Source organism: Pituophis catenifer, unplaced genomic scaffold, assembly GCF_029215685.1.
Source record: "Pituophis catenifer annectens isolate HBS135680 unplaced genomic scaffold, rPitCat1.0.hap2 SCAF_1, whole genome shotgun sequence".
Classification (NCBI taxonomy): Eukaryota; Metazoa; Chordata; class Lepidosauria; order Squamata; family Colubridae; genus Pituophis; species Pituophis catenifer.
Window position 1 is genome coordinate 163576025 of NW_027256881.1, and position 26380 is coordinate 163602404.

At 36.5% G+C, this 26380-nt stretch overlaps 1 protein-coding gene across 8 annotated transcripts in view; it reads right to left on the minus strand.

Moving 5' to 3' along the window:
* Positions 1-26380, minus strand: part of PCBP3 (poly(rC) binding protein 3) — a 58933-nt gene that overhangs the window by 9653 nt on the left and 22900 nt on the right. For 3 of the 8 annotated variants that reach the window (XM_070956765.1, XM_070956761.1, XM_070956758.1), the window contains 3 exons: positions 19866-19907; positions 1357-1432; positions 620-679 (listed from right to left, as the gene is read on the minus strand). In XM_070956765.1, the coding sequence (XP_070812866.1) occupies positions 620-679; positions 1357-1432; positions 19866-19907 (178 nt within the window). Of the gene's footprint in view, positions 1-619; positions 680-1356; positions 1436-19865; positions 19908-26380 lie in introns of all 8 variants that reach the window. The other 5 variants (XM_070956760.1, XM_070956757.1, XM_070956764.1 and 2 more) reach the window with 3 other exon arrangements.

Below are 26380 nucleotides of genomic sequence, written 5' to 3' on the forward strand. Positions count from 1 at the left end.
TATAATTTTATATAATAGTGATATTTTATAGAATGGTACATTAAAAATAAATATTTTTATACAGATGTTTTTAATATGGATATTATTTTTACTTCATTCATTCTTTTCTAATAGTATCTAGTAAATGTCTTTTATGCAGCTACAAAACATACAAAAATCATTTTATGAACCAAAGCCAGGATCTAAGGATGAGCACAATGGTTTTACTTGGATTTTTAATTTGTTATGGCTTCTGCTAAATCACAGTTCCCTTTAGAAAGAGTATGTGGGATGTGCAATGGAAAGTGAAAGAATGCTGTTTACTCCAAGCCAAAATTTGGGGATGAAAGAACAGTTTCAAAAACTGAAGAGAGACATAAAGATGAAAGAGCTAAGGTCTAAAGAGGAGCCATTTTAACAGTGACGTGTCATTCTGCTGGAGAGTTATTCTGAAAAAGGGCCAGGTTGTCTTAACTGCTGCCATTTTCTTATTGTAGTGTCATAACTATTATTGTGCTGTGACTTGCCTCCTGAACATCAGTAAAACTATCCCATCAATATAATCAGAACAACTGCTTTATTTATCACTTTGGCAATGACAAAAAGAATTCTAAGACTCTATTGCCTGTATTTATTTTACCTGAGGATTGGCCCATCAGATTTTGAGCTTCTTCGGAGGAATGTAAGGGCAGCTTTTCTCCTGAAGAGCAAAGAAGAAATACATGTAATTTTTTTTTTTTTTTTTTGCCTTCAAGGAGAGAAGCAATGTCACTTCATCTAGGAAGCTCAAAATATGATGAACAAAATGGCAGAAAAAGTACATTTTCATTCAAATAAAATGCAATGCTATTAAAACATATGTTTAGTAACATGTAAATAATATCTGCCATCCTAGTTTTCTACAGAAAATATTCCCTTTTCCTAACATTTCTGAGTTTTTCAGAAATGATTTTCAGAAATCTAGTTGAGCTAAAAGGCTGGCCTATTCTTAGTTTTCCATAAAAGCAGTGGTTCAAATGCTAAGCATTCAGTAGCCATCCAAATATCTTTGACTCCTAGTAGTATAACTATAGAAAATCACAAACAATCAGGGACAAGTATGAGAAATTAATCTTTGCCTCTCAATGCAGAATGCATCCTTACCCCGACTGAAGGATTGTTGACATAGGTGCTTAGAGCAGATAATAGCAACACATAACTTGCAAATATATGACCTGACCTTTTCTCAACTCTAGTATCTGCCTCTTGTCCTCTCTTAATATTTCCATTGCAATTATACATCCTATTTCTTTTAATCTAACAAACCAAGCTTAGAAAAAGAGAGAACTGCATAGGTAAAAAGAGAAGGAAATCTGTTAAGGGATTTTGGGTACGTACCAGGGAAAGCAGGGGTGGTCTGTCCAAGGGGAGTAAAGGGGGTTTGCTGCATAGCCAACTGGTGGAGCTTGGTCAACTGCTGAGGGGTAGGAGGGATATTAGAACTAAGAAGGTTATTGTTATAGAATACAAGTCACACTGAAAACCAAGAACAAAATTATAATAGTAATGTTTTTAAGAAAGAAATCAGGAAACCATGTGGAATCATGGCAACATACAGGTTTTATAGAAGGACTTGGCCTGGGAAATTATAATTGGTCAAATTTCTGGCAGATGTGCTCAATCAGGATCTGAAACACAGCAGCCTAGTTTTGGTGTTGTGTCTTTCCGGATGAAATTGTACATACGTATGTGTTCATCACAAAACCTGAACCAAGTAGAAGAATATATGGATATGAGATTACCATCTCCCAATGAGATTCTACTGCATAGAGACTATCAGTGCTTCTGGAGCTGTAACCTCCAATATTTGAATTCTTCAAAATATTGAAAGTTTCATAGCTAGGTAAAATAAAAAGTCCCAATAAAAAGTCCAGTATGTGATTTGGCCAAAATAGGTATGTATTTCAGATCCTGTTCATCCCTTATTGTGCTGTTAGCATTAGACTTCTAATAACTCATTCGCAAAGAGGAAGGCAATTCCGATATATTTTATGCCAAATTTATAGTGTTATTCAAACACCAAAATAACTTGAAACCAAATCTGTTTTTAAAGCCATGCTGTGTAACAGCCTGAGGTAGTAGGATGATAATTGAATTCTGATGTCATTACAGAAACTCCCTACAGCATAGTAATTAGTTGTGGGAAGTTCCCCTAAAACCATCCAGGCCAGCCAACTAAACTATGATCTTTTGACTTCAGAAGGGAAAAAATTAAAAAAATAAAATAAAACAAAACCCCAAACTCCCGCTCTTGCAGCATATCTGAGTGAAAGGGTGCAGGGTAGTCTGACATTGGTGTTATAACAGTCAGATGAAGCACTGGAGCCAGAATACCTGAGAGGCTGAAGAAGACAGGAAAGTTACAAGGAGTTTGAAAAGTAGAGCTTTTATTAGTCAACCAAGAAGACAAGCAAAACACAAGAAACAAATGGCATTGTACAACCTATGTTGTCTTGAAATAACTTTACAGATGGGGGCAGGGGAAGGGGCGGGTAGAATCTAAAACAATTAAGTTTCTGTATAAAGTACTCCAAAATAAAATGTTCTGTTCTTCAAAAGTGTGACATTCATTTCTCTCTATGCAACCTTTACTATCCCTAATCACAAATTGGATATTCTTTAGGTTAGTGTACTGTGAGCACCATGGAATTTTGGAACAACTAGTAAGGAAAAACAAACCAATATTTGGTTACTGCTTCTTAACCAGAAGATTGTCTGTAGAATCTTTCTGGCTTAATCAACATTAAGGTTGATTATGGTTTTAATTTATAGCAAAGTGATGGGATATAGAACTTCTTTGCTGGAAAATTAAACTTTACACTAAGTTCACCCATCATGCTAAGTCATAATACAGTTAGTTTACTTTAGTATGAAGTGTAAACAGAGACAGGAAGTAACACAGAGCTCCCTTATGATTTCAGTTATGATTGTGTACGTTGGAGGGAATACACAATTATGATCAAATCCACTGTGGGTAGGATGGGAAGATTTGGCTTTGCAAAAGCCACCATCCGATATATGTAGGAATTTTAAAAGAAAACAAATCCATGGATGGTTCAGTAATGCTTCTTTCTTGTGGGGTTTTTTTTTTTTTTTTTGCCAACAAAATATGTTCTTCATATCTTCTTTACAGAACTGTCTCAAATTTGACATCACCTAATGAATATGAATTTGATTCAGTCTTTTCCTCACCTACAAGAAGCTATATGTTCCACCAGGAAATTTGATATGACCGGATGCAGAGGAAGGTTTAAAGCTTGAAAATCATAGAAACATGGTCATGAAGTTGTTGGTGGTCTAGCTGAATTTTTATTCATTATATTTGAGAAATTGGAACTGGTAAAATACCAGATGACTGGAGAATAGCAGACATTGTCCATGTCTACTAAAATGGACAAAAGGAAAAATCCAGCAAACTATAGACCACTCAATCTGATACTAATACAAGTGAAAATCCCAGAGCAGATGCTAAAGAACTTGAAACATTTTGCCAGACTAATTTTACCTCATGTTTTGAACAAGAAGTTTCCTTAATAGATTGTGAACATGTTGCAGACACAATATATCTTGACTTCAACAAAGCATTGGTTAATTATTCAATGACATGCTAATTTAGTTAAGCATGGACTGAATGGCATGACATTTCATAGCTGGCTCAAACTCAACCATGGCTTAAATTTAACCATGCATGGAGTTAAATTGGTTAACTAGCTAAACTAGTTAAACTTAACCATAGCTTAAAATTGCCAACTTAGCTAAGCATGACAGTTCATAGGTGACTCAAACTTCTTCAAAGACTTTAATGAAAGGGTCCTCATCAAATTGGAGAGAGATATCAAATGGGGTTCATAAGGATTAATTCTCTGTCCTCTATTTTTTGCTAATGATTTCATTAATGGTTTGAGTGCAAAGCTATAAAAAAAAACCCTTATCTAATTTACAGATATAAAACTTGGCTGGGATAGCCAATATCCTAGAAGATTGAAATAAAATTCAAAAATCTTGATACATGGCAGAAATTATCTGAAAGTAACAAAGTGAAAATTAACAGACAAGTGCAAATCTCTTCATTTAGGAAACAAAATTACATACACAGATATACGATGTGGGATACCTACTTGCAAAAAAGATCTTGGATTAGTAATTGATTGCAAACTGAATTCATTGCCAAGAGTGTGATGTGGCTGCAAAGAAGGCAAATGCAATTTTAGGTTGCATCAACAGATACTTAGTTTCCAAATCACAGGAAATAACCCACTCTATTCTATTTGATTATCACCACTTCAAATACTAAGTTTACTTCTGGGCAACATATATTAAGGATTCAGAGAAATTGAACAGACTCCAAAAAGGTCAATGAAGAGGATCAGGGGACTAGACACTAAGGCCTACAAAGAGAAATTGAAGAAGCTGGACATTGCTTGGGGTGGGGGGTTGGACTAGATGACCTATAAGGTCCCTTCTAACTCTGTTAATCTGTATCTATCTTTAGAAAGGATAATTGAGGAGAGATCACCCACTGTTCTCTTGTGTTCCACAGAGCAATAGATTTCATAAGATGGCAGATCCTGATTGAGCTTTTAAAAAAAATTAACAAAGATATCAAAGTATTTGATAATGGAACCAATTATCCAGGAAGTTGATGGGCACCTCTTCATTGGACATTTTAAAGTGAAACCTAGGCAGTCTTCTGTATTGGATATATTAATTTGAATTCCTAAATTAAGTGGCAGTTGGACTCAATGGCTTAAGTGACCTATTTTTTCTTCTTCTGTTCAGTCATGTTCAATTCTCAGAGACTACCTGCTCAAGTCCCTGAGGTTTTCTTGGCAAGGTTTTTCAGAAGTGGTTTGCCTTTGCCTCCTTCCTAGGACTGAGAGAAAATAACCAGCTCAAAATCAGCCAGTTGACTTCATGTCTAAGGCAGGACTAGAACTTACAGTTTCTAGACTGATGCTTTAATCACTAAATCAAACTGGCTCTCAGGTGACCCTTAAAACCAGACAAACAGAAAAGCCTTCTTCATCAACCAAACTAACCTACTGTGACTTTAATGTCATCAGATGCAGTGGCTGTATTTCAGATGGATTTAACAGAAGGTAAAAAAAATCAGATGGAAGAGAGAGAAATAGAACATCTGTGTTTTATCCATTTTCAAAAGGTGAGATGTTGAATACAACATAGACCTGAGAAGTAGACGATCATGACCTCTGGTTACCTACAATTCAAATGCCTGTTTTGCAGTGTTCAACCCCTGTAAATTTGATATCACCAAGTAGAATTCTCTTCCACATATAGATTGCAATCAGAAATCTATTCTGACAATCGCTTCCAATTTACAACTCCTCCATTTTAAAATTCATGTCTATAGATTCTCATGCACTACATTACATACTGTTCAGTATTATAATGTAATCTAATTTTTCCATCAAGAATTTTAGGACTTGGGACCCAATGAAAAAAATTTTAAACCTTAAAACTGTTATTTATTCACCATATACTGTGTGCTGGACCTTCAGAAATTATAAGGGCAGGTTTATCATAGTAATTCCTGATGAGAAGGGCTTGTCCTTTTAAATGCCCAGAACTTCAAAGCTTTTCTACTTCTAAGATTTTATGGAGAAGTATCTGGGTTTCTAAATTCCACCCAATTCCACAAAACATAAATATGTTACAATAATTTAGTGATTTATCCATTATACATAAGAAGAAACAGAAGCTTTGGAAAAATAACACATGGTTCCTCTCTGGATCCAAAGTGAACTGCTCATCTCCTAAAATAAGTTTTAAGTATGCATATTTTTTCATTTAATTCATTTCTTTATTTGTATCCCACCGTTATTATTTTTACAAATAACTCAAGGCAGCAAAAATATCCAACCCACCTTCTCCTCCTATTTTCCCCACAGCACCAACTCTATGTGGTAGGTTGGGCTGAGAGAGAGTGGCTGTCACTCAGCTGGTTTTCATGACTAAGGCAGGACTTGAATTCATGATCTCCCACTTTGTAGCCTGGTGTCTTAACTACCAGACCAAACTGGCTCTAGTGAGTGTGTGTGTGTGTGTGTGTGTGTGTGTAGGTCTTTGGTTATTCGGGTTTTCTCCCGCGTAAAATTGGAGGTTTCTTGGCAATGTTTCGACGAAGTCTCATTCGTCATCTTCAGGCTGGTGTTCTCGGCTTCGTGCTTCTAGGAGCAATGTGTGTGATCGCAGCTGTTTCTTCCTTTTAACTGTCAGTGGAGTTATGTTCTGATTGGTTGGGGGTTTGGCTGTGCTCTGATTGGATGGGGGTTTGGCTGTGCTCTGATTGGATGGGTGTGTGTTCTGTTTAGGTGGGGGCTTGGTTGTGCTCGGGTTAGTCTGAGTAACAGGGGGATTTGAGCTGGTGAGCTGTGTTGCTGTTGTTTGGCTTCGTGTTCGTGGCCGTGCCAACTCTCCATGGTGGGTGTCAGTCTGCTTCATGTATGGATTGGAGGGGTTTAAAGTGGCTAATGATGCAGCTGTGGTCTGGCTTCTGGTCCGGGGTCATGTCTCATCATTAGTGTGGGTTTGAGTCTGCTTTCTGCGTGGATGTGTGGTGGTTGCATCCTGTATGGCTCTCGTGAGTGTGGGTCTGGTGTCATTCTTTGTGTTAGGGACTCGTTTGTCAATAAGGGCGGGTTTCCAAATGGCTGGTAGGTGGAAGGTATCAACTCGTTTATTCATGCTGTGTGGACATTTTTCTATCTCAATGGCTTCTCTGATTATTGTGTTGTTAAAGTGTTCAGTTTTGGCGATAGTTCTGGTCTTTTTAAAGTCAATATCATGTCCTGTGGCTTTGAGGTGTTGGACCAGGGAAGAAGTTGGTTCCTCTTTTCTGACTGAGTTCTTGTGTTCTTCAATGCGTGCACTTATTCTTCTGTTGGTTTGTCTGATGTATGTGGTGGGGCAGGCGGTGCATGGGATTTCATATACTCCTTGATTTTCTAACTTAATTTTGTCTTTGGGGTTTCTTAGGATGGTGGATATTTTTCGGTTTGTGCAGAATGCTGTCTTGATGTTGTGTTTGTGGAGGATCTTGCTGATTTTGTCTGTGGTGCCTTTTATGTATGGGAGGAGGGCTTTGCCGTTTTCTTGTTCTCTGTCTTGGATTTTAGTGGGGGTTTCTTTTTGGATTAGGTTGGTAATCTTATTTCTTTGGAATCCATTGGATGTTAGTACATTAGTGAGACTGTGTAGTTCGGTTTTTAGGTGTTGTTCATCAGCTAAGCGTTTTGTTCTGGAGATGAGTGTCTTGGCTACGGAGTTGATCTGTGCTGGGTGGTGGTGTGAGAGTGCGTGCAGATAGCGGTTTGTGTGTGTTTTCTTCTGGTAGATGGTGTGTCCTAAGGAGCCATTGGATTTTTTGTAGACTAAGACGTCCAGGAAGGGAAGTTGGTTGTTCGCTTCTGTTTCCATGGTGAACTGTATTTTGGGGTGTAGGCTATTGAGGTGTGTGAGGAAGTTGTCCAGTTTTTCTTTCCCATGTGGCCAGATTATGAAGGTGTCGTCTACGTATCTGAGCCAGAGTTTGGGTTTGTGATCAGATTTTTCTAGAGCTTGGGTTTCAAAGTGTTCCATGTAGAGGTTAGCAATGACAGGAGAGAGGGGTGATCCCATGGGTGCTCCTTCTATTTGTTTGTATTTTTGTCCTCAGAAAACAAATATATATATATATATATATATATATATATATATATATATATATATATATATATATATATATATATATATATATATATATCTGTGTGTGTGTGTATAGTTAATATTTCGGATTTCTTCCCGTGTAATTGTGGATATATCCCTAAAAGGGTAGAAGCGACGTTTCGACAGAATCCCATCTGCCATCATCAGGCTTATGTCAGCAGTCTTTTGCAGTAACTGCCGTTGCTATTTCAAATCTGGTGCTGGTATTCTGGGATGGCTCCACCTTTTCATTCTGATTGGTTGGGAGTCCCAGTATGTGTTTATTGGCTTGGCTTCGGGTGTATGGTCGGTTTTTCTCCACTAGGTGGCAGGGCTTCATCTTTGTGGCTGGTTTGAATATGATTTAGTTGGGATTTGTTTTTTGATTAATGTTTGGTCTATGTTTTATATTTGGTGTTAAGATTCGTCTATCTATGAGAGCAGGTTTCCAAATAGTAGGCAGACGTGAAGTGTCATCCCGTTTATTCATGCAATATGGTCTTTTTTCTATTTCAATTGCTTCTCTGATTATCCTGCCATTGAGATGTTCTATTTTTGCAACTGTTTTTGTTTTATTAAAATTAATATTGTGTCCTGTTGTATTTATGTGTTGAACTAATGATGATGTGTGTTCTTGCTTTTGTATTGAGTTTTTGTGTTCCTCGATGTGCACACTACTGTTGCATTGCCTTTATCTGCTGGTAATATCATTATGCTATTATCGTTTTTTAAAACTTGCAGTGCTTTTGGTTCTTCTTTTGATAAGTTGCTTTTAGGTGGTTTACTAGTACATAGAATGTTGGTGACATCATGTCTGACTTTATCAGCATCGTCAGCACTGAGTTTCTTTAGGCTGGTTTCAACTTCGCATATGATGGTTTCTATTGGAATTTTATTGGGTGCCACTGCAAAATTAAAGCCCTTTGCTAAGACATTTGTTTCTGCTGTTGTTAGTTTTCTATCAGAAGCATTGTATACTACTTGTTTTAAATGATGTTGTGTTGTGGTTGGAGGTTTTTTATGTTCTAATTTCTTAAGTTTCTTTAAATGTCTGTAAGTTTTATGAGTGGTTTCTATTTCAGATCTCCAGGTGGCAAGCTGTTTTATTTTGTCCCATAATATGGGGTGAATAATATTGCTTATCTTTAAGTATGAAGCTAATAGATCCTTGTTTGATTGATTGATTGATCCTATTGGATAAAGGCAGATAAAGGCAATGCAACAGTAGTAATGAACACAGTGGACTATGAAAAGAAACTGTCTGACTTACTTCAAGACGCCACATATAAACCCATAAACACAGACCCAACAACATATCTAGAAAAAAACCACGAAGATAAAGATAAAATCAAGTACTATAAGTAAAGAAATCCAACAAAAAATTATTCCCAGAGAAAAATCATCAAAATGCCCAAAACTGTATGGCCTCCCAAAAATACACAAAGATGGAATACCTCTCAGACCCATAGTAAGTTCCATAGGCTCACCTTTACAAAATCTAGCCAGATATTTAGCAAAACATCTTCAACCTTACGCAGAATCTGCTGCTTCATATGTACAGAACTCATACCATTTCATACAAATAATAAAAAAGCAACACATAAAAGAAAATGACCTTCTTGTAAGCTTCGATGTTGTATCACTATTCACACAAATACCTGTCAAAGAAGCCCTGTCATCAATTAAAAACAAATATCAACTACCAAAACATATCACAGACTTAACAGAACATTGTTTATCCAACACATATTTCATACAGAGGACAGAGATATAAACAAGTAGAAGGTGCACCAATGGGATCACCATTATCACCAGTCATCGCTAATCTTTTCATGGAAGAATTCGAATCCAATGCCTTAGAAAAAACTGTTAACAAACCAAAATTATGGCTCAGATACGTTGATGACACTTTTGTGATCTGGCCACATGGAAGAGATAAATTGGAAAACTTCTTAGTATATTTGAACAGCCTCCATCCCAAAATAAAGTTCACCATGGAGATAGAATCAGAAAACCAGTTACCTTTCCTCGATGTATTAATTTATAAAAAATCTGATGGCACCTTAGGACATACCATCTATCAAAAGAAGACACATACGAACTGCTATCTCAACGCCAAATCACACCACCATCCAGCACAAATAAACTCTGTTGCCAAAACATTAACCACAAGAACTAAACGTCTGGCTGATGAAGCACATTTACAAACAGAATTATATACATTAACTAATGTACTGACATCAAATGGGTTCTGTAGAAATAAAGTCATCAATATGATCAAACATACAACACCAAGACAGAATAAAAAACAAGAGGAACAAAACAATGGGAAAGCCATCTTGCCCTATATAAGGGGAACAACAGATAAAATTAGCAAAGTACTGCATAAACACAACATCAAAACCATATTTTGCACAGATAGAAAGATATTGTCCATTCTGAGAAACCCCAAAGGCAAAATAGAATTAGAAGATCAAGGCATATACGAAATCCCGTGTGCTTCCTGCCCATCAACATACATTGGACAGACCAACAGAAGAATGAGTGTGCGCATCGAGGAACACAAAAACTCAATACAAAAGCAAGAACACACATCATCATTAGTTCAACACATAAATACAACAGGACACAATATTAATTTTAATAAAACAAAAACAGTTGCAAAAATAGAACATCTCAATGGCAGGATAATCAGAGAAGCAATTGAAATAGAAAAAAGACCATATTGCATGAATAAACGGGATGACACTTCACGTCTGCCTACTATTTGGAAACCTGCTCTCATAGATAGACGAATCTTAACACCAAATATAAAACATAGACCAAACATTAATCAAAAAACAAATCCCAACCAAATCATATTCAAACCAGCCACAAAGATGAAGCCCTGCCACCTAGTGGAGAAAAACCGACCATACACCCGAAGCCAAGCCAATAAACACATACTGGGACTCCCAACCAATCAGAATGAAAAGGTGGAGCCATCCCAGAATACCAGCACCAGATTTGAAATAGCAACGGCAGTTACTGCAAAAGACTGCTGACATAAGCCTGATGATGGCAGATGGGATTCTGTCGAAACGTCACTTCTACCCTTTTAGGGATATATCCACAATTACACGGGAAGAAACCCGAAATATTAACTATACACACATACATACCCGTGAAAACTTACATATATATATATATATATATATATATATATATATATATATATATATATATATATATATATATATATATATATATATATGTATATATATATATATATATATATATATATATATATATATATATATATATATATATATATATATATATAAGCTGGATACCCGTGCTTTGCTACAAAACTATGTGATCAGGCTTTATAAATCGACACAGCTTAAAAATTAATGAGTAGCTACGATCGGCCTCTCCTGTACCCTTCTCTCCCTCAGCCTTGCCCCAAAGAACCCTATCCTATCCTATCCTATCCTATCCTATCCTATCCTATCCTATCCTATCCTATCCTATCCTATCCTATCCTATCCTATCCCCCTTCTCTCACTCAGCCTTGCCACACAGAAGTCTCCCCTATCCTAGCCCCTGGTTGCTGCTGTGAAAGTAAAACTGAAAGGAAACTCCTCTCCTCTGCTTGTGTTTTGCATTTGGAACAGATTTCTTTTCAGGTGGGGAGGTGGAATAGAACTCCTTAGTATCAGAGGGCTGTTTGGAAAATGAAACAGTATTTGCTGTGTAAGCAAGAAGGAGACAGGAAGGAGCCTGGCCATGGCTTAGCTCAAGTGTTCTGTATTAAAGCTGCTTTCTGCTGTGAAAGTAAAACTGAAAGTGAAACTCCTTTCCTCTGTTTGTGTTCTGCATTTGGAACAGATTTCTTTTCAGGTGGGGAGGGGGAGTAGAACTCCTTAGCATCAGAGCATGCTAATAATAATATAGGAAATACTAATACTCTGATAGTCATTTTGAAAAATCCTTTTTTAGTGAGCACCTAGAAGCCAAGAGAAACATACGTGGCAAATTTCAAGTTTGTCGGCTTTATGGTTCTGGAGATTTCATTATTATGGCATGAGTGGTTTTTGCTTTTATATATATAGATATATTGTTTGAACATCTCTTTGTATTTACACATGCTTCAGTTAGTCAGATGCACTGAACTCAATTTGGCCAATTCAGAAAGATTTCAGGGATGCCAAACTAAAATAGGCTTTACTGAATTGGAGTGAATTCAGAACTGAAATATACTGAGTTCAGAATACATTCAGAGGATCTATTATGGAAAACCAGTTTTATTTTACCTGAATAGACCACAATATAAAACTCAATGGGCTAATCAGAACACAATAGCTCCACTTCAAACCAATCAAACCAGTCAATGTGTCTTTTGTGAATGATACTTTTCTCAGTAAGTTTCTTATATAAGGAGAATGAGGAAATAAAGAAGATGGTATGATTTTTATTTTAGTACGGATGCAAAATAATTTTTCATTAAAAATAAATTGTTTTAGTTTTCTGGTTCTATTTCATTTATTCATCATATTTATATAGCTTCCTATCTCACAATCAAGTGACAGGGCAGCATCCAACAAAGTTAGAAAAGTTTTAGCTCCTTGGAAGACTTGTATCAGTGTAAACTTTTCTGTTTTGTGAAGTATGGGCTGCTAACTGTCCTGGACATTCAACCACCAAACGTTCCCAGAGTTTCAAAAGCCAGATTGCAAATGTTATATATTCCCTAGAAGCTATGTAATTTGTATAACCACTTATGTAATCATTTGGTTAGGCAAATTAATTACAGATACCTAATGTACAACAATAAAAACCCCACCATCTCTTTTCCTTCATTTACTTAACTCTTGACAGCACACTAGGGAAAACACATAAATATGCATATATTACAGATGTCTGAAAGACTGCAAATGAATATAAGTATCATTTTACAAAACCTTTTACATTAAATTTAAATGTTTAAAGGCCTGGAGACTAAAACATATGAAGAACAGTTGCAGGATTTGGGTTTGGCTAGTCTAGAGAAAACAAGGACATGATAGCAGTATTCTCAGTATTGAAAGGCTACCACAAAGAGGAGGGAGGTCAATTTATTTTCCAAAGCACCAGAGGGTAGGACAAGAAACAATGGATGGAAACTAATCAAGGAGAGAAGCAACCTAGAATTAAGAAAAAACTTCCTAACAGTGAGGACAATTAACCAGTGGAACAGTTTGCCTTCAGAAGTTGTGGGTGCTTCATCACTGGAGGTTTTTAAGAAGAGATTGGACAGTCACTTGTCTGAAATGGTATAGGACAGTGGTTCTCAACCTGGGGTTCGCGACCCCTTTGGGGGTCGAACGGCCATTTCACAGGGCTCGCCAAAGCCCTCTCCCGCCCCCCCATGCCTTCATTCACCCTCACTCTCTGCTCTGTTGGATTGCCGGCCGTTCGCTTACCCCGCCCACTCCCAATCTATTGCTGCCTCCTGAGTCCCAGCTGATGGCTAGAGGGAAAAAAACTGTTTAAATTCTTGCCGCGGGGCTTTGTTAAATTGCTGGCTCGCCCCACCCCTCCGCACCACTATTTATTGCCAATAAATAGTGGTGGGCGAGGGGCGGGCGAGCCAGCAATTTAACAAATGGTTCGGTGTTTTTTTGTAATTTTATTGGCCCGCGGAGCTTCAGCATAGGCTAATTAGCCCTTGATTAGATCGGCTCCCGACTCTCAGCTGATTTGATCTCAGCTGTTTTGCTCAGGGCTCTGCTGCTTGCTGGAGAGATTTTTTTCCCCCTAGCTATGCTGAAAAACGAAACTGAAAGTAAAGCAGGCTGTTGGCTTTGCTGTTGCTGCAACGTTAGAAAATTAGCCAGGCAGATTTCTTTTCTTTTCCTCACCAAAAAAGGTAGGTGCAAACAATGGGAAATTTAGGGCAAAAGAGGAGGTTCAAGATTTTAAAACACAAAAGAAAAAAAGCTCTATTTAACTAGGGAATTGTAATAATTGAGATACTATTAATTGTATATTGTGTTGAAAGTAGAAATGGTTAAGTTGTGATTTGGAGGAATATATGGGAGAAATTATTTGGTTTATTATTATTGGTAAATATAATTAATTGATTTGTAAGAAATTGGATTGCATGGAAATAATTGGAATATTCATGTTCATATTGATTAATATACAAAAAAGGTAGTTATATAACTAATTGATTTATATTAAAATATTGAATTTATATTAAACTGTAATATTACATAATTAACCAATGTGAAGATGGATATAAAAATAGATGACAATGGGAAGGGGTATAATATAGAATAGAAGGGAAAAATTGAATTTGATTAAGATTAGAGATGAGGATGAAGGGTAATATTGGTTTTTTTACAAAAATAGATGAGGAATAAATATGGCAAAAAGGAAATATAGAAATTATAAATTTAATTGAAATGACTAAACACTGTTTAAATTTGTGAACCGGCCAAATACTCTGTTCAAAGAAAATACATTGTATGTTTGTATGTGTGTTTCTAATTATTGTTATTTATTTATATTTGTTCTCTTTTATTCTTTAAAGTTTAACAATTCATTCTTTATCTTAATATCTTTATATTTGTTTGGGGTTGGCTTTCTTCCCTTTCATCTTTTTTATTGTACAGCAATCTTTCTCCTCAAACCTACCACCTCTCTTTTCTTTCCTTCTTACTTTCTCTTCCTCCCCCTCTTCTTCTCCTCCCTACTTCCTCTTCCTTTCTCCTTCTCCTCCTCTCTTCCTCCCTCTCTTACCCTCACTCCTACTCTAATTTCCCTTCCCTTCCTTCATCCCTCTCTATTATTGTATCCTTTTATGCATATGGACTACTCAGAGGGCTGAAAAAGTTATTTCTGACTGGTCCTCGCAATTTTGACCAGTCCTCGAACTTATGACTGTCCTCACATTTTACGTTTTTGCCCTATCTTGTCACCATGGTGAAGAGAAGCAGTTGTGAAATGAGTGACATGGTTGTTAAGAATGCTACAATGGGCATAAATGATGACCAGTCATAAGTGCGAAGATTGGTCAAAAATGCGAGGACCTGTCAGAAATCACTTTTTTCAGCCCTCTGGGTAGTCCTTTTGTGCATATGGACTACTCAGAGGGCTGAAAAAGTTATGTTTGACTGGTCCTCGTACTTTTGACCAGTCCTCGGATTTACGACTATCCAAACATTTTACGTTTTTTGCCCTATTTTATCACCATGGTGAAAAGAAGCAGTTGTGAAATGAGTGACATGGTTGTTAAGAATGCTGCATGGGCATAAATGTGAGGATGGTCATAAGTGTGAGGACCAGTCAAAAGTGTGAGGACCTGTCAGAAATGACTTTTTTCAGCCCTCTGAGTAGTCCCTATACACATAGCCATGCCCACCCAGTCACATGTCCTCCAAGCCACGCCCACAAAATAAGCCACGCCCACAGAACCGGTAATAAAAAAATTTAGAACCCACCCCTGGTTGGGGGTCACCACAACATGAGGAACAGTATTAAAGGGTCACGGCATTAGGAAGGTTGAGAACCACTGGTATAGGATCTCCTGCTTGAGCAGGGGGCTGGAGTAGAAGACCTCCAAGGTCCCTTCCAGCTCTATTCTAATGAAATCTCAGTTAACAATCTTGGAATTCTGTACATTTTTTTAAAGAACCAGAAGCTGAGTTGTACTGAAATACTGCAGGGATTAAGAAAACTCCAAAATTAGAGTTGGATAATTGTGTTTATAAAAAAGTCTGGCCTTCTTTCAAGCTGTCCAACACCAATGTTTTGGATTTATGCATAAACAGTTAAATCAGACAACAATGGTCAGAAATAAGAAAAAAGCTCCAAATCTTTTTCTTTCCTTTGTCCCTTTCCCCCTCTCAATTTTTTCTAATTCTCTTCAATTTCTTTTGTTATATTTCTATTCTCCTTCCTATTTGTATTCTTGCTTTTTTTCTTTTCTTTTTATTTTAACTATTATTAATACTGTTACTATTCTCTCTCTTTTTTCACTATTATTTTTATTTAAGTTGATTTTATGAATATACAACAATTTGATTTGGAAAAAATGAGTATAAATGATTGAAAATTATGATTTTTGGATGTTTTAATACTTTTTTAAACTTGGAATTTTTAAGCTCTATTTATAGACCTAATAATTTAGAAGAAAATGTTCTCTAAGGTGCTGGATATTAAGAAGAATTAATTACAGATTTAATAATTATAGAAAATTGATTTTAAAATGATTTAAAATATTGATATTCATTGGAAATAAATATGGCACGGGAGAAAGCCTAGGAGAGAATAAGAGCTAAGATATTTGTTGATATACTTTTTTATTTTTAATCAGTTAAAAACATGGAGGAGAATGGATTTAAAATGAATATGAGTAATATATTGTGAATTAATTTAAGATTAAATAATTGAATAAAAGATGTAGAAATGGAGGAAAACATAAAGCTGGACAATAATTAAAATAAAATGTTATGAATTAGTTAAAAAAATGAAGTTAGGAGTGGAGGGAAGCATGATTCTGGAGAACAGTGAAAGTAAAGCTGTGATCTAGTCTTACAAATAAGGTAGGAGTGGAGGAAAGCATCATACTGGAGAACAGTTAAGGCAAAACTGGGAACCAGTTAAAAATAAAAATAAGAGTTAGGAGTGGAGGAAAGCACGGACTGGAAAATAGCCAAAGTAAAGCTGTGAACCAGCCATTAGAGTTAGGAGTGGAGGGAAGCATACGCTAGGTAACAGTTAAAGCAAAACTGTGAACAAGCCAAAAAATAAAAAGTTAGGAGTGGAGGAAAATATACCTGGAGAGCAACTGAAATACAGTTGTGAACCAGTTAAAAATAGAGGGTGGAGCGGAGGAAAGCATTGCTGGGAAGCAACTATTTGAGTTGCGAACCAGTTTCATAATAGAGTTAGGAGGATTGAAGGAGATAACGTTGGGATGCAGTTAAATTATACTGTGAACCAGCTCAAATAAGTAAGGTTAGGAGTGGAGGAAAGCATCGCTGGAAAGCAACTGAACCAGCCAAAAATAAACTCAGGAGGAAGTGGAGGAGACAATACTGGAGAATAGTTAAGCCAAATTGTGAACCAGTTAAATAAATAGAGATAGAAGTGGCGGAAAACACTGTTGGGAAATAGCTATTTAAATTATGAATCAGTTAAATATTAGACTTTAAAATAAAGTATTTTGGGAGTGACAAATTTTAGATGGAAATGTTGATTGATTTAGAAACAATTAAGAGAGGAGGAAAATATTCTTTGTTAAGATTATGGATATTAGTTGTCATTTAAAAGAGGTACAAACTCGATGTAATGGGTCCTGGAAATGAGGAATATATATGAAATATTGATGGTTAAAATGACAAAGATTTGGAATGATGTCTATTTGGAAATAATTGTTTAGAATTTAGGGTGACATAGTAGAATGTTTAAAATCTAAATGTTTAGAATACATTTTTCTTTTCTTTTCTTTTCTTTTCTTTTCTTTTCTTTTCTTTTCTTTTCTTTTCTTTTCTTTTCTTTTCTTTTCTTTTCTTTTTTTTTAAAGAGGTAAATGGATAAAATTTGGAACAAAATTGATTGAGGGAATATGAGTAATTGTATTTACTTTATACCGGATCAAATCCTTGCTCTAAAAAGATGTATTTTATGTTTCATGTTTTTGTTTTTTTAAAAAAAGCTCCAAATCAGCACAAAGAGAATTGTGCTGTCTTCACTGATTACAATCTAAAGTGAAACATGTGATCAATAAAATCTTACTCTAGCAGCTGAAGTTTTTCTAAACTGACGAGATTTCTTTCATCTAGAAAGTGTTCTGTGTTGCTCTCTCTGTTTAAGGATGTGCTTTGTAAGATGTGATAACATTTCTTATTTGAGAAATAATGGCATTGATTTCCATGGGTTGATCTGCTCTTTAATATCCCACTCCAGTTCATTGCTCCCATTTGGTTTGGGAGTGAGTCAGCTTGAGAACAAATTATTAAAATGTAATTATTTTTTTCCTATAGCTATATTGCTTTTTCACCTACTGCTACAACCACGCTTGGACCACAGTATTTTCTCATTTATATAATATGCATGAACTTGTGGAATTTTATTAAACTAAAGGAGAGAGGGACTGGATTACCCGCCTCCTTTGTAAATAATGATCAGTAGGCTCTTTTTCTGAAGAAGAGGGACCTTGAGTCATAGCTGCATGACATATAGCAGGGGTGTCAAACTCGTGGCCCACGGGCCAGATGTGTCATGCACCAGCCACGCCCACCCCCAGTTTAGCAAAAGGGAGAAAAGTCATAATATGTCACATGACGGCAACATGACATCACGAGTTTGACACCCGTGACATGTAGTATATTGATTGCTTATGTGGTTAACTTTGAAGTTTTAATTTCATATCATTCAGTGTTCTGTATCACCCTGAAGCCCCTGTGCAAAGTTCTTCATTATGGACAACTATACTACTGTGTAACACCAGCAGAGAGATATAAGGATAACTAACACGTTAAAGGAGAATATTTGTAATTCATGGTTGAAATGAGGGGTCCTTGGTGCTCTCTGAAACCTGGTTGCTTTCTTGTGTTTCATTACCCAAACTAGGTAATATCATCAGTGCTAGTGCGTAATCAGTACTGGTGATGTTACCTAGTTTGGATAATGAAACATTTGCAAGAAAACAACCAAGCTCAGAGAGCACCAAGGACCCCTCAACTAGCACTTCCATTTCCATATAAATTTCCCATCCCTGCATGTTGAAAGTCCCTGCATGAGAAGTAGGCTTAAGTTTGTTTGATCATATTTCCATATTTTTATTTATTGTATATTTATCCTATTACATTCAGTGTTATATGCAGTTAATCAGATAGACATTTACTAAGCAATTGTTATTTATAACTAAGAGAAATGTAATAAATGTTATTTATTACATGTAAGACATGTATTTCTGATCAGAGAACAGTAATTAATTTTCTTCCATCCATTAATACATAAGCAAGCAAGCATAAAGCCTAGACATTGAAAACAGGTAAAAATGAAGCCCCCTGAGTCTTCGGAGAGGGATGGCATATAAATTGAATTAATTAAAATTGAATTAATTAAAGCCCCAATTTTTTTCTCCCTGTATAAAATTCAGTGTGAGCATCCGTTGGCAGCATAGAATGGGCTAAATAAAACTCATTCATAATCTTCATTTTGCAGCTGAAAGAGACAACAGTTGGTACTAATCTCATTTATGAGAAGCATTTTTGCAAATGTTGTTTCAGATGTTATTTATATGCTTTTTTTTTTTTTTAGAGAGGAAGGAACATAAAGTAAGAGCTGTGGTGGCACAGTGGTTAGAATGCAGTATTGCAGGCTAACTCTGCTCACATTGCCAGGAGCTCGATTCCTTCAATCCTGACCAGCTCAAGGTTGACTTGGCCTTCCATCCTTCTGAGGTCGGTAAAATGAGGACCCAGATTGTTGGGGACAATAGGCTGACTCTGTAAACCACTTAGAGAGTGTTGTAAAGCACTGCAAAGCAGTATATAAGTCTTATTGCTATTGCTATTAAGAAAAAATGTTTTTGCTAAAGATGTAAAACAAATAATGATACCCACTTCTGGTTTGGAATGACTACTGGAGAACAATAACCAACTGTTTCCCCCTCCCCCAAATTCTAAAAATAAAGGATTCAGCATCAGCAGAAATTTACTCTCCTCTTTCATTATAACTAAGGAAATGGAAAGTGTCTTGAGCTCTTGGCAAAAGGTGGAATATAAATTAAATAAATTAGCAAAGACTAAGGAAAATAGCAAGGATTCTGGGTATAACCACATCATAAAGTAAGAAGATGCATAAACTCAGGTTGTTTATGTCATTATCAGCATTATGGCAGAAAAAATAAAAGGAAGCTCTTTAATGGCTAATATCAGGAAACAAAAAAATTTAGCAAAGGGATAGCACAGAAATTTTTTTGATAATTTAACAACAGGCCAAGTCCTCAATAGAAATATAATTGGGTCCTAATTATTACCAATACTACACATGGCCAATTATTTTTAAAAAAGCATATTAATATTAAATATTAATATTAATATTACTCATTTGACAAAGCATGCAGGTGACATAAATACATGTACAAATAATAAAGAGAAACTCACATCTGGATGTGGAATTGCATATTGTCCTTGAATTGTATAGGCCTGGAAAAAAAAGCAGTGTAAGACACTGACACATGATCAGTTGCTATAGGCTTCACTTCATGCTAGACTTGTATCACTAATCTACATAGCAGCAATATGTTAGGATCCTCCATAGTCTGCAATATTTGAGTCTGTCTGTCACATCAGGGACATTGTAAAAACACCATACTATAAAGTGGGTATAGGCCTAAAGTATGTAATAAACTGGAATGTAACTGAATCCTTTAAAATGTATCTACCCTAAGGTGACCAGACGTCCCGCTTTTGGCGAGACAGTCCCGCTTTTGAGCAATTTGTCCCGCGTCCCGCAGCGTTTTAAAAAAGTCCCGATTTTTCATTCTGCCTCCTGAGTCCCGGCTGCCTCCTGAGTCCCCGCTGATGGCTAGAGGGAAAAAACCTGTTTAAACTCTTGCCGCAGGGCTTCAAAGGGCCGCCCTACGTTGATTAGCTCGGCTTCCCCCTCTCAGCTGATTTGCGCAGGGCTCTGCTCTTGCTAAATTGCTCAGCAGTTTTTTTTTTCTCTTTGTGCAAACCAAGCTCAAAACGAAACTGAAAGTAAAACAGGCTGTTGTTGGCTTTGCTGTTTGCTTGCAACGTTGGAAAATTAGGCAGCAGATTTATTTTCCTTTTCCTCACCAAAAAAGGTAGGTGCAAACAATGGGAAATTATTTAGGGCAAAAGAGGAGAGTTCAAGATTTTAAAACACAAAAGAAAAAAAAGCTCTTTTTAACTAGGGAATTGTAATAATTGAGATACTATTAATTGTATACTGTGTTGAAAGCAGAAATGGTTAAGTTGTGGTTTGGAGGAATATATGGGGGAAATTATTTGGTTTATTATTATTGGTAAATATAATTAATTGAATTGTAAGAAATTGGATTGCATGGAAAATTGGAATATTCATGTTCATATTGATTAATATACAAAAAAGATAGTTATATAACTAATTGATTTATATTAAAATGTTGAATTTGTATTAAACAACTCATATTACATAATTAACCAATGTGAGGATGGATATAAAAATAGATGACAATGGGAAGGGGTATAATATAGAATAGAAGGGAAAAATTGAATTTGATTAAGATTAGAGATGAGGATGAAGGGTAATATTGTTTTTTTAAAAAAATAGATGAGGAATAAATATGGCAAAAAGGAAATATAGAAATTGTAAATTAAATTGAAATGACTAAACACTGTTTAAATTTGTGAACCAGCCAAATATTCTGTTCAAAGAAAATACATTGTATGTTTGTATGTGTGTTTCTAATTATTGTTATTTATTCATATTTGTTCTCTTTTATTCTTTAAAGTTTAACAATTCATTCTTTATCTTAATATCTTTATATTTGTTTGGGGTTGGCTTTCTTCCCTTTCATCTTTTTTATTGTACAGCAATCTTTCTCCTCAAACCTACCACCTCTCTTTTCTTTCCTTCTTACTTTCTCTTCCCCCCACCCTCTTCTTCTCCTCCCTATTTCCTCTTCCTTTCTCCTTCTCCTCTTCTCTTCCTCCCTCTCTTACCGTCACTCCTACTCTAATTTCCCTTCCCTTCCTTCATCCCTCTCTATTATTGTATCCTTTTATGCATATGGACTACTCAGAGGGCTGAAAAAGTTATTTTTGACTGGTCCTCACACTTTTGACCAGTCCTCGAACTTACGACTGTCCTCACATTTTACGTTTTTGCCCTAACTTGTCACCATGGTGAAGAGAAGCAGTTGTGAAATGAGTGACATGGTTGTTAAGAATGCTACAATGGGCATAAATGATGACCAGTCATAAGTGCGAAGACTGGTCAAAAATGCGAGGACCTGTCAGAAATCACTTTTTTCAGCCCTCTGGGTAGTCCTTTTGTGCATATGGACTACTCAGAGGGCTGAAAAAGTTATTTTTGACTGGTCCTCGCACTTTTGACCAGTCCTCGAACTTACGACTGTCCTCACATTTTACGTTTTTGCCCTATCTTGTCACCATGGTGAAGAGAAGCAGTTGTGAAATGAGTGACATGGTTGTTAAGAATGCTGCACGGGCATAAATGTGAGGATGGTCATAAGTGTGAGGACCAGTCAAAAGTGTGAGGACCTGTCAGAAATGACTTTTCAGCCCTCTGAGTAGTCTCTATACACATAGCCATGGCCACCCGGTCACATGGCCTCCAAGCCACGCCCACACAATAAGCCACGCCCACAATGGTGTCCTTCTTACCAATGTTAAAATCTGTTCACCTTACCCTATACACATAGCCATGGCCACCCGGTCACATGACCAGCTAGCCACGCCCACCCAGTCACATGACCAGCTAGCCATGCCCACAAAATAAGCCATGCCCACAATGTCCCTCTTTACCAATGTTAAAATCTGGTCACCTTAATCTACCCAATGAAGCACTTTCTAATGCTGGTAGTAATTAACCATTTCTACACTTCCTAAGCTTTTGCCCCTGGCCCATTTGGGCACATAGGCAAGTGAAACTCAAGGAGAAACTCACCAACTAACAGTGAAGCCAGAAGCTAAGACTGGGACCAGATGGTGCTTCCAAATGCGTTACACAGCCACCCTTCCCTCTTTATTGGGTAGCCTGAGGTTCATCCCTCTCCTCCCTTTAATGCAGGCCTTTCAGCTAATTTTCCAGGGCCAGTGTTGGAGGGAGAAAATGTTTGAATAATTTCTCTAAATAGATTAAATAGTTTTCAACAATAGTGGTCCTTGTATGAGTGAAAAGGAGTAAGTAGTTACAACCTTACCACACCTCTCAGTTTCTCCCTGTGAAATGACCGCACCTAAGTACCTGGCAGCTGAATAGAGACCTGGTAGCTGGGAAATGACTCACCTTAACTCTTGCATAGCAAGAATGGCACAGTTGAAGGAGAACTGAGTTATCAGGCATTCCTTTTTCAAAAATATATTTGTCCCCATACAGGCCAAGTTGAAACTATTGCAAACCAACCCCACAAGAATATCTACTTTGTTTTCATGCAATTAAGTATTGGCCTTAATTTCCCTCTTAATTCAACTTTAACTTACGTTACAACTCCATTAGGGAGGAGGAAGAGGGTCTTTGGCACAGACTCTGCCATATTTATGCCATATTCAGTTGTAAACAAAAGTCCTTTTTGAAACAGCCATGTCCCCAATCCGACTCTCCACTCTAACTTCTACCCAGAATAAATATTTGTCTCAATTAAGGTTTGGACTGCAAATAGTTGTTGGGTGGCTAAGGGGTAGGAACAGATCAGTATTTCCTTCTGGATTTCGCAGCTAAAAAATAGCAATTTTGATCAACCTTGCAATAGGGACTTCAGGGAAAGACCATCAGAGCTAGTTAAGGGGGACTGCACCCTGATAGTGCACATTTCTAAGAGAGCTGCTTGACTGGATTCAATTGTGCAAGCCTTGGGCAGCCATAATTTCCTATATTGCAAAATTGCTGTGACTGGCAATAGGCACTCAGTTGTGAGTGTAAACAGTGATTGCTTTGTGATGCCCATCCATTGCAACATTGTTGTCGGTAGGCCAGGCAAACAGTAAGATCTGACATCTGACAAGATATATTGTGGATCAGAGTTCTCTCTTTATATTTAGATATGATGGTTGGCTATACATTTAGCCAGATATTTAGACTGAATTTAGCAAATCCTTCCCAATGATGTGGGATAAGCAGTTGTTTGATGGTATTAAAGATATTGTTACAGAATGTCAGGTGTTCTAAATAATGCGTTTTGCAATTGAATGATTTTGTCAATGCTAATAATGTCCAAGTGATTCTCAGGTTGGTTATTATATAACATTATATGTCTGACCACCAGACAGAATTTTACACCGGATTGGCAACCAAACTTATAATATTATATACTTTCACATAATTATATGATTTTATATATGTTATGTCAGATATATCAGTCATCATCTAGAAAGCTACATTTGATGGATCCTAGACAGCAAGCCTTTTCTGATGTGGCATCCCTTTTGTAGCATCTTCTCGCCCCAGATATAAGGCTGGCATCATTACTCTTAAGCTTCCGAAGATCACTCAAAGACCTGTATACTCTCTTCAGTTCTGCTCTTTAGCATCATCCCCTTCCCAATTTTAAGCAAAGAACAATACTGTGACATCAGTTAGATTGCAAATACTGGTACATATTTTAAGCTCCATTGTTGAATGGGGACATTGAAACAGAACAGAATAGAACAACAGAGTTGGAAGGGACCTTGTAGGTCTTCTAGTCTAATCCCCTGCTTGAACCTCCTGTTCAAGCAGGAGATCCTACACCATTCCAGAAAAGTGGCTGTTCAATCTCTTCTTAAAAGCTTCTAGTGATGGAGCATCTGCACTTCTGAAGGCAAGCTGTTCCACTGGTTAATTGTTCTCACTGTCAAGAAATTTCTCCTTAGTTCTAAGTTGCTTCTCTCCTTGATTAGTTTCCATCCATTGTATCTTGTCTTGCCTTCTGGTGCTTTGGAAAATAGGTTGACCCCCCTCTTCTTTGTGGTAACCTCTGAAATATTGGAACACTACTATCAGGTCATCCCTTGTCCCTCTTTTCACTGGACTAGACCTATTAAATTCCTACAGATGTTCTTCATGTTTAGTCTCCAGCCCGCTAATCATCTTTGTTGCTATTTTCTGCACTCTTTCCCCAGTTTCAACACCTTTTTTATAATATGGTGACCGAAACTGAAAGCAGTATTCTACGTGTGGTCTTACTAAGGCTTCATAAAATAGTATTAATATTTCATGAGATCTTGATTCTATCCTTCTGTTAATGCAACCTAGCATTGGCTTTTTTGGCTGCTGCCGCACACTGCTGGCTCATATTTAACAATAGCAATAGCACTTAAACTTATATACCACTTCATAGTGCTCTACAGCCCTCTCTAAGTGTTTTACATAGTCTGCATATTTCCCACAACAATCTGGGTCCTCATTTACTATCTACTGAAGGATGGAAGGCTGAGTCAACCTTGAGCCAGCAAGGATCAAACTGCTGGAAAACATCAGAGTTTGCTTGTAATACTGCATTTTCACCACTGTGCCACCACAGCCCTTTTAAGTGATTGTTCACTAGGACTCCAAAATCCCTCTTACAGTTACTGCTATTGAACTAAGTTTCACCTAATCTGTAACTGTACATTTGGTTTTTCTTGCCTGAGTGAAAACCTTACTTTTCTCTATATTGAATTTCCTTTTTTTAGATAGGGCCCAGTGCTCAAGATCCATCTGGATCTTGAGCCTATCTTTTGGGGTGTTGACTATTCCTGCTAGTTTAGTGTCATCTGCAAACTTGATGAGTCCCCCTTCTATTCCCTCATCTAAATCATTTATGAAGATATTAAAGAGTACTGGGCTTAAAACAGAACGTTGGGATACCCTACTGCTTACTTCCCTCCATGTAGATATCTTCCCAGGTATTGATATCAGGCTGTAGTTTTTCTTTTTTTGAAGATAGGAACCACATCGGCTCTTTTCCAATTTTCTGGTAGTTCCTGGTACTCCAAGAACTTTGAAATATATGGTTCAATGGTTCCGAAATCACATCTGTCAGTTTTTTCAAAACTCTGGGATGTAATCCATCAGGTCCCAGTGACCCAGTAGGCTTGAGACCCAGGATGCGGCTTCTTTATTATTTATATCCATCCATGTATTATTCTCCTTACCTGTTTTAGGTCTTCTTCTATAATTTCTAATTCTGTTTAATAATATTATATAATATTTTTAACTAATAATTATCTTATTTATTTACCGTTTTTACTGGTTTGTTTTACACCTTCCAGATGAATTTTGTGAGATGGGCAGCCACATAAATTTGACTAATAATATAAATAAATATATAATTATAAAATATAATTATATAATATATAATATAATAATCATCTGGAGCACCACTTAAACACAATCAGCATTGACAAAATTATTTCATTGTTATTATTTCATCAAGGAATAACACAATGCAGAGAACAAACAAACAAAAAATCACTTATTTTCTTGTTGTTCTTTGGAAATTTGAGTCCCATTAAGGATCCTATGCCTTTTCCAAGTAACTTCATAATGTTCCTGGTGAGGTAATTTGTTAATTCATATTTGATATAGCCAAATAATTTAGCTATTGTAAAAATGTGTTTAATCTGTTATTCTGCCTAATGTGCCAATAACTATAGGCTTGAAGTATCTTTTTCATGAAGTGTCTTTTTCAATAGTGAGATTATAATTTTCTCGTTATTATTACCTCTTCACAAAAAGGCTATAATGGTAATCAATGTATAGGTATGAATACTTCCATTGTAAAGAATGAGGAAATCTGACAGAAAAACATTTTATTTCCCAAGAGTTTATGGCTGAACTAAATAGAATTTCCAGTACCTAATTTTGCATTTTCCTTATTTAGGATTAACCAGTTCTAAAAAATCTATAGTCAAATATTCTATTTCTGAAACTTAAAGACAAGTATTTGATAAAGGGATGTAAACAACAA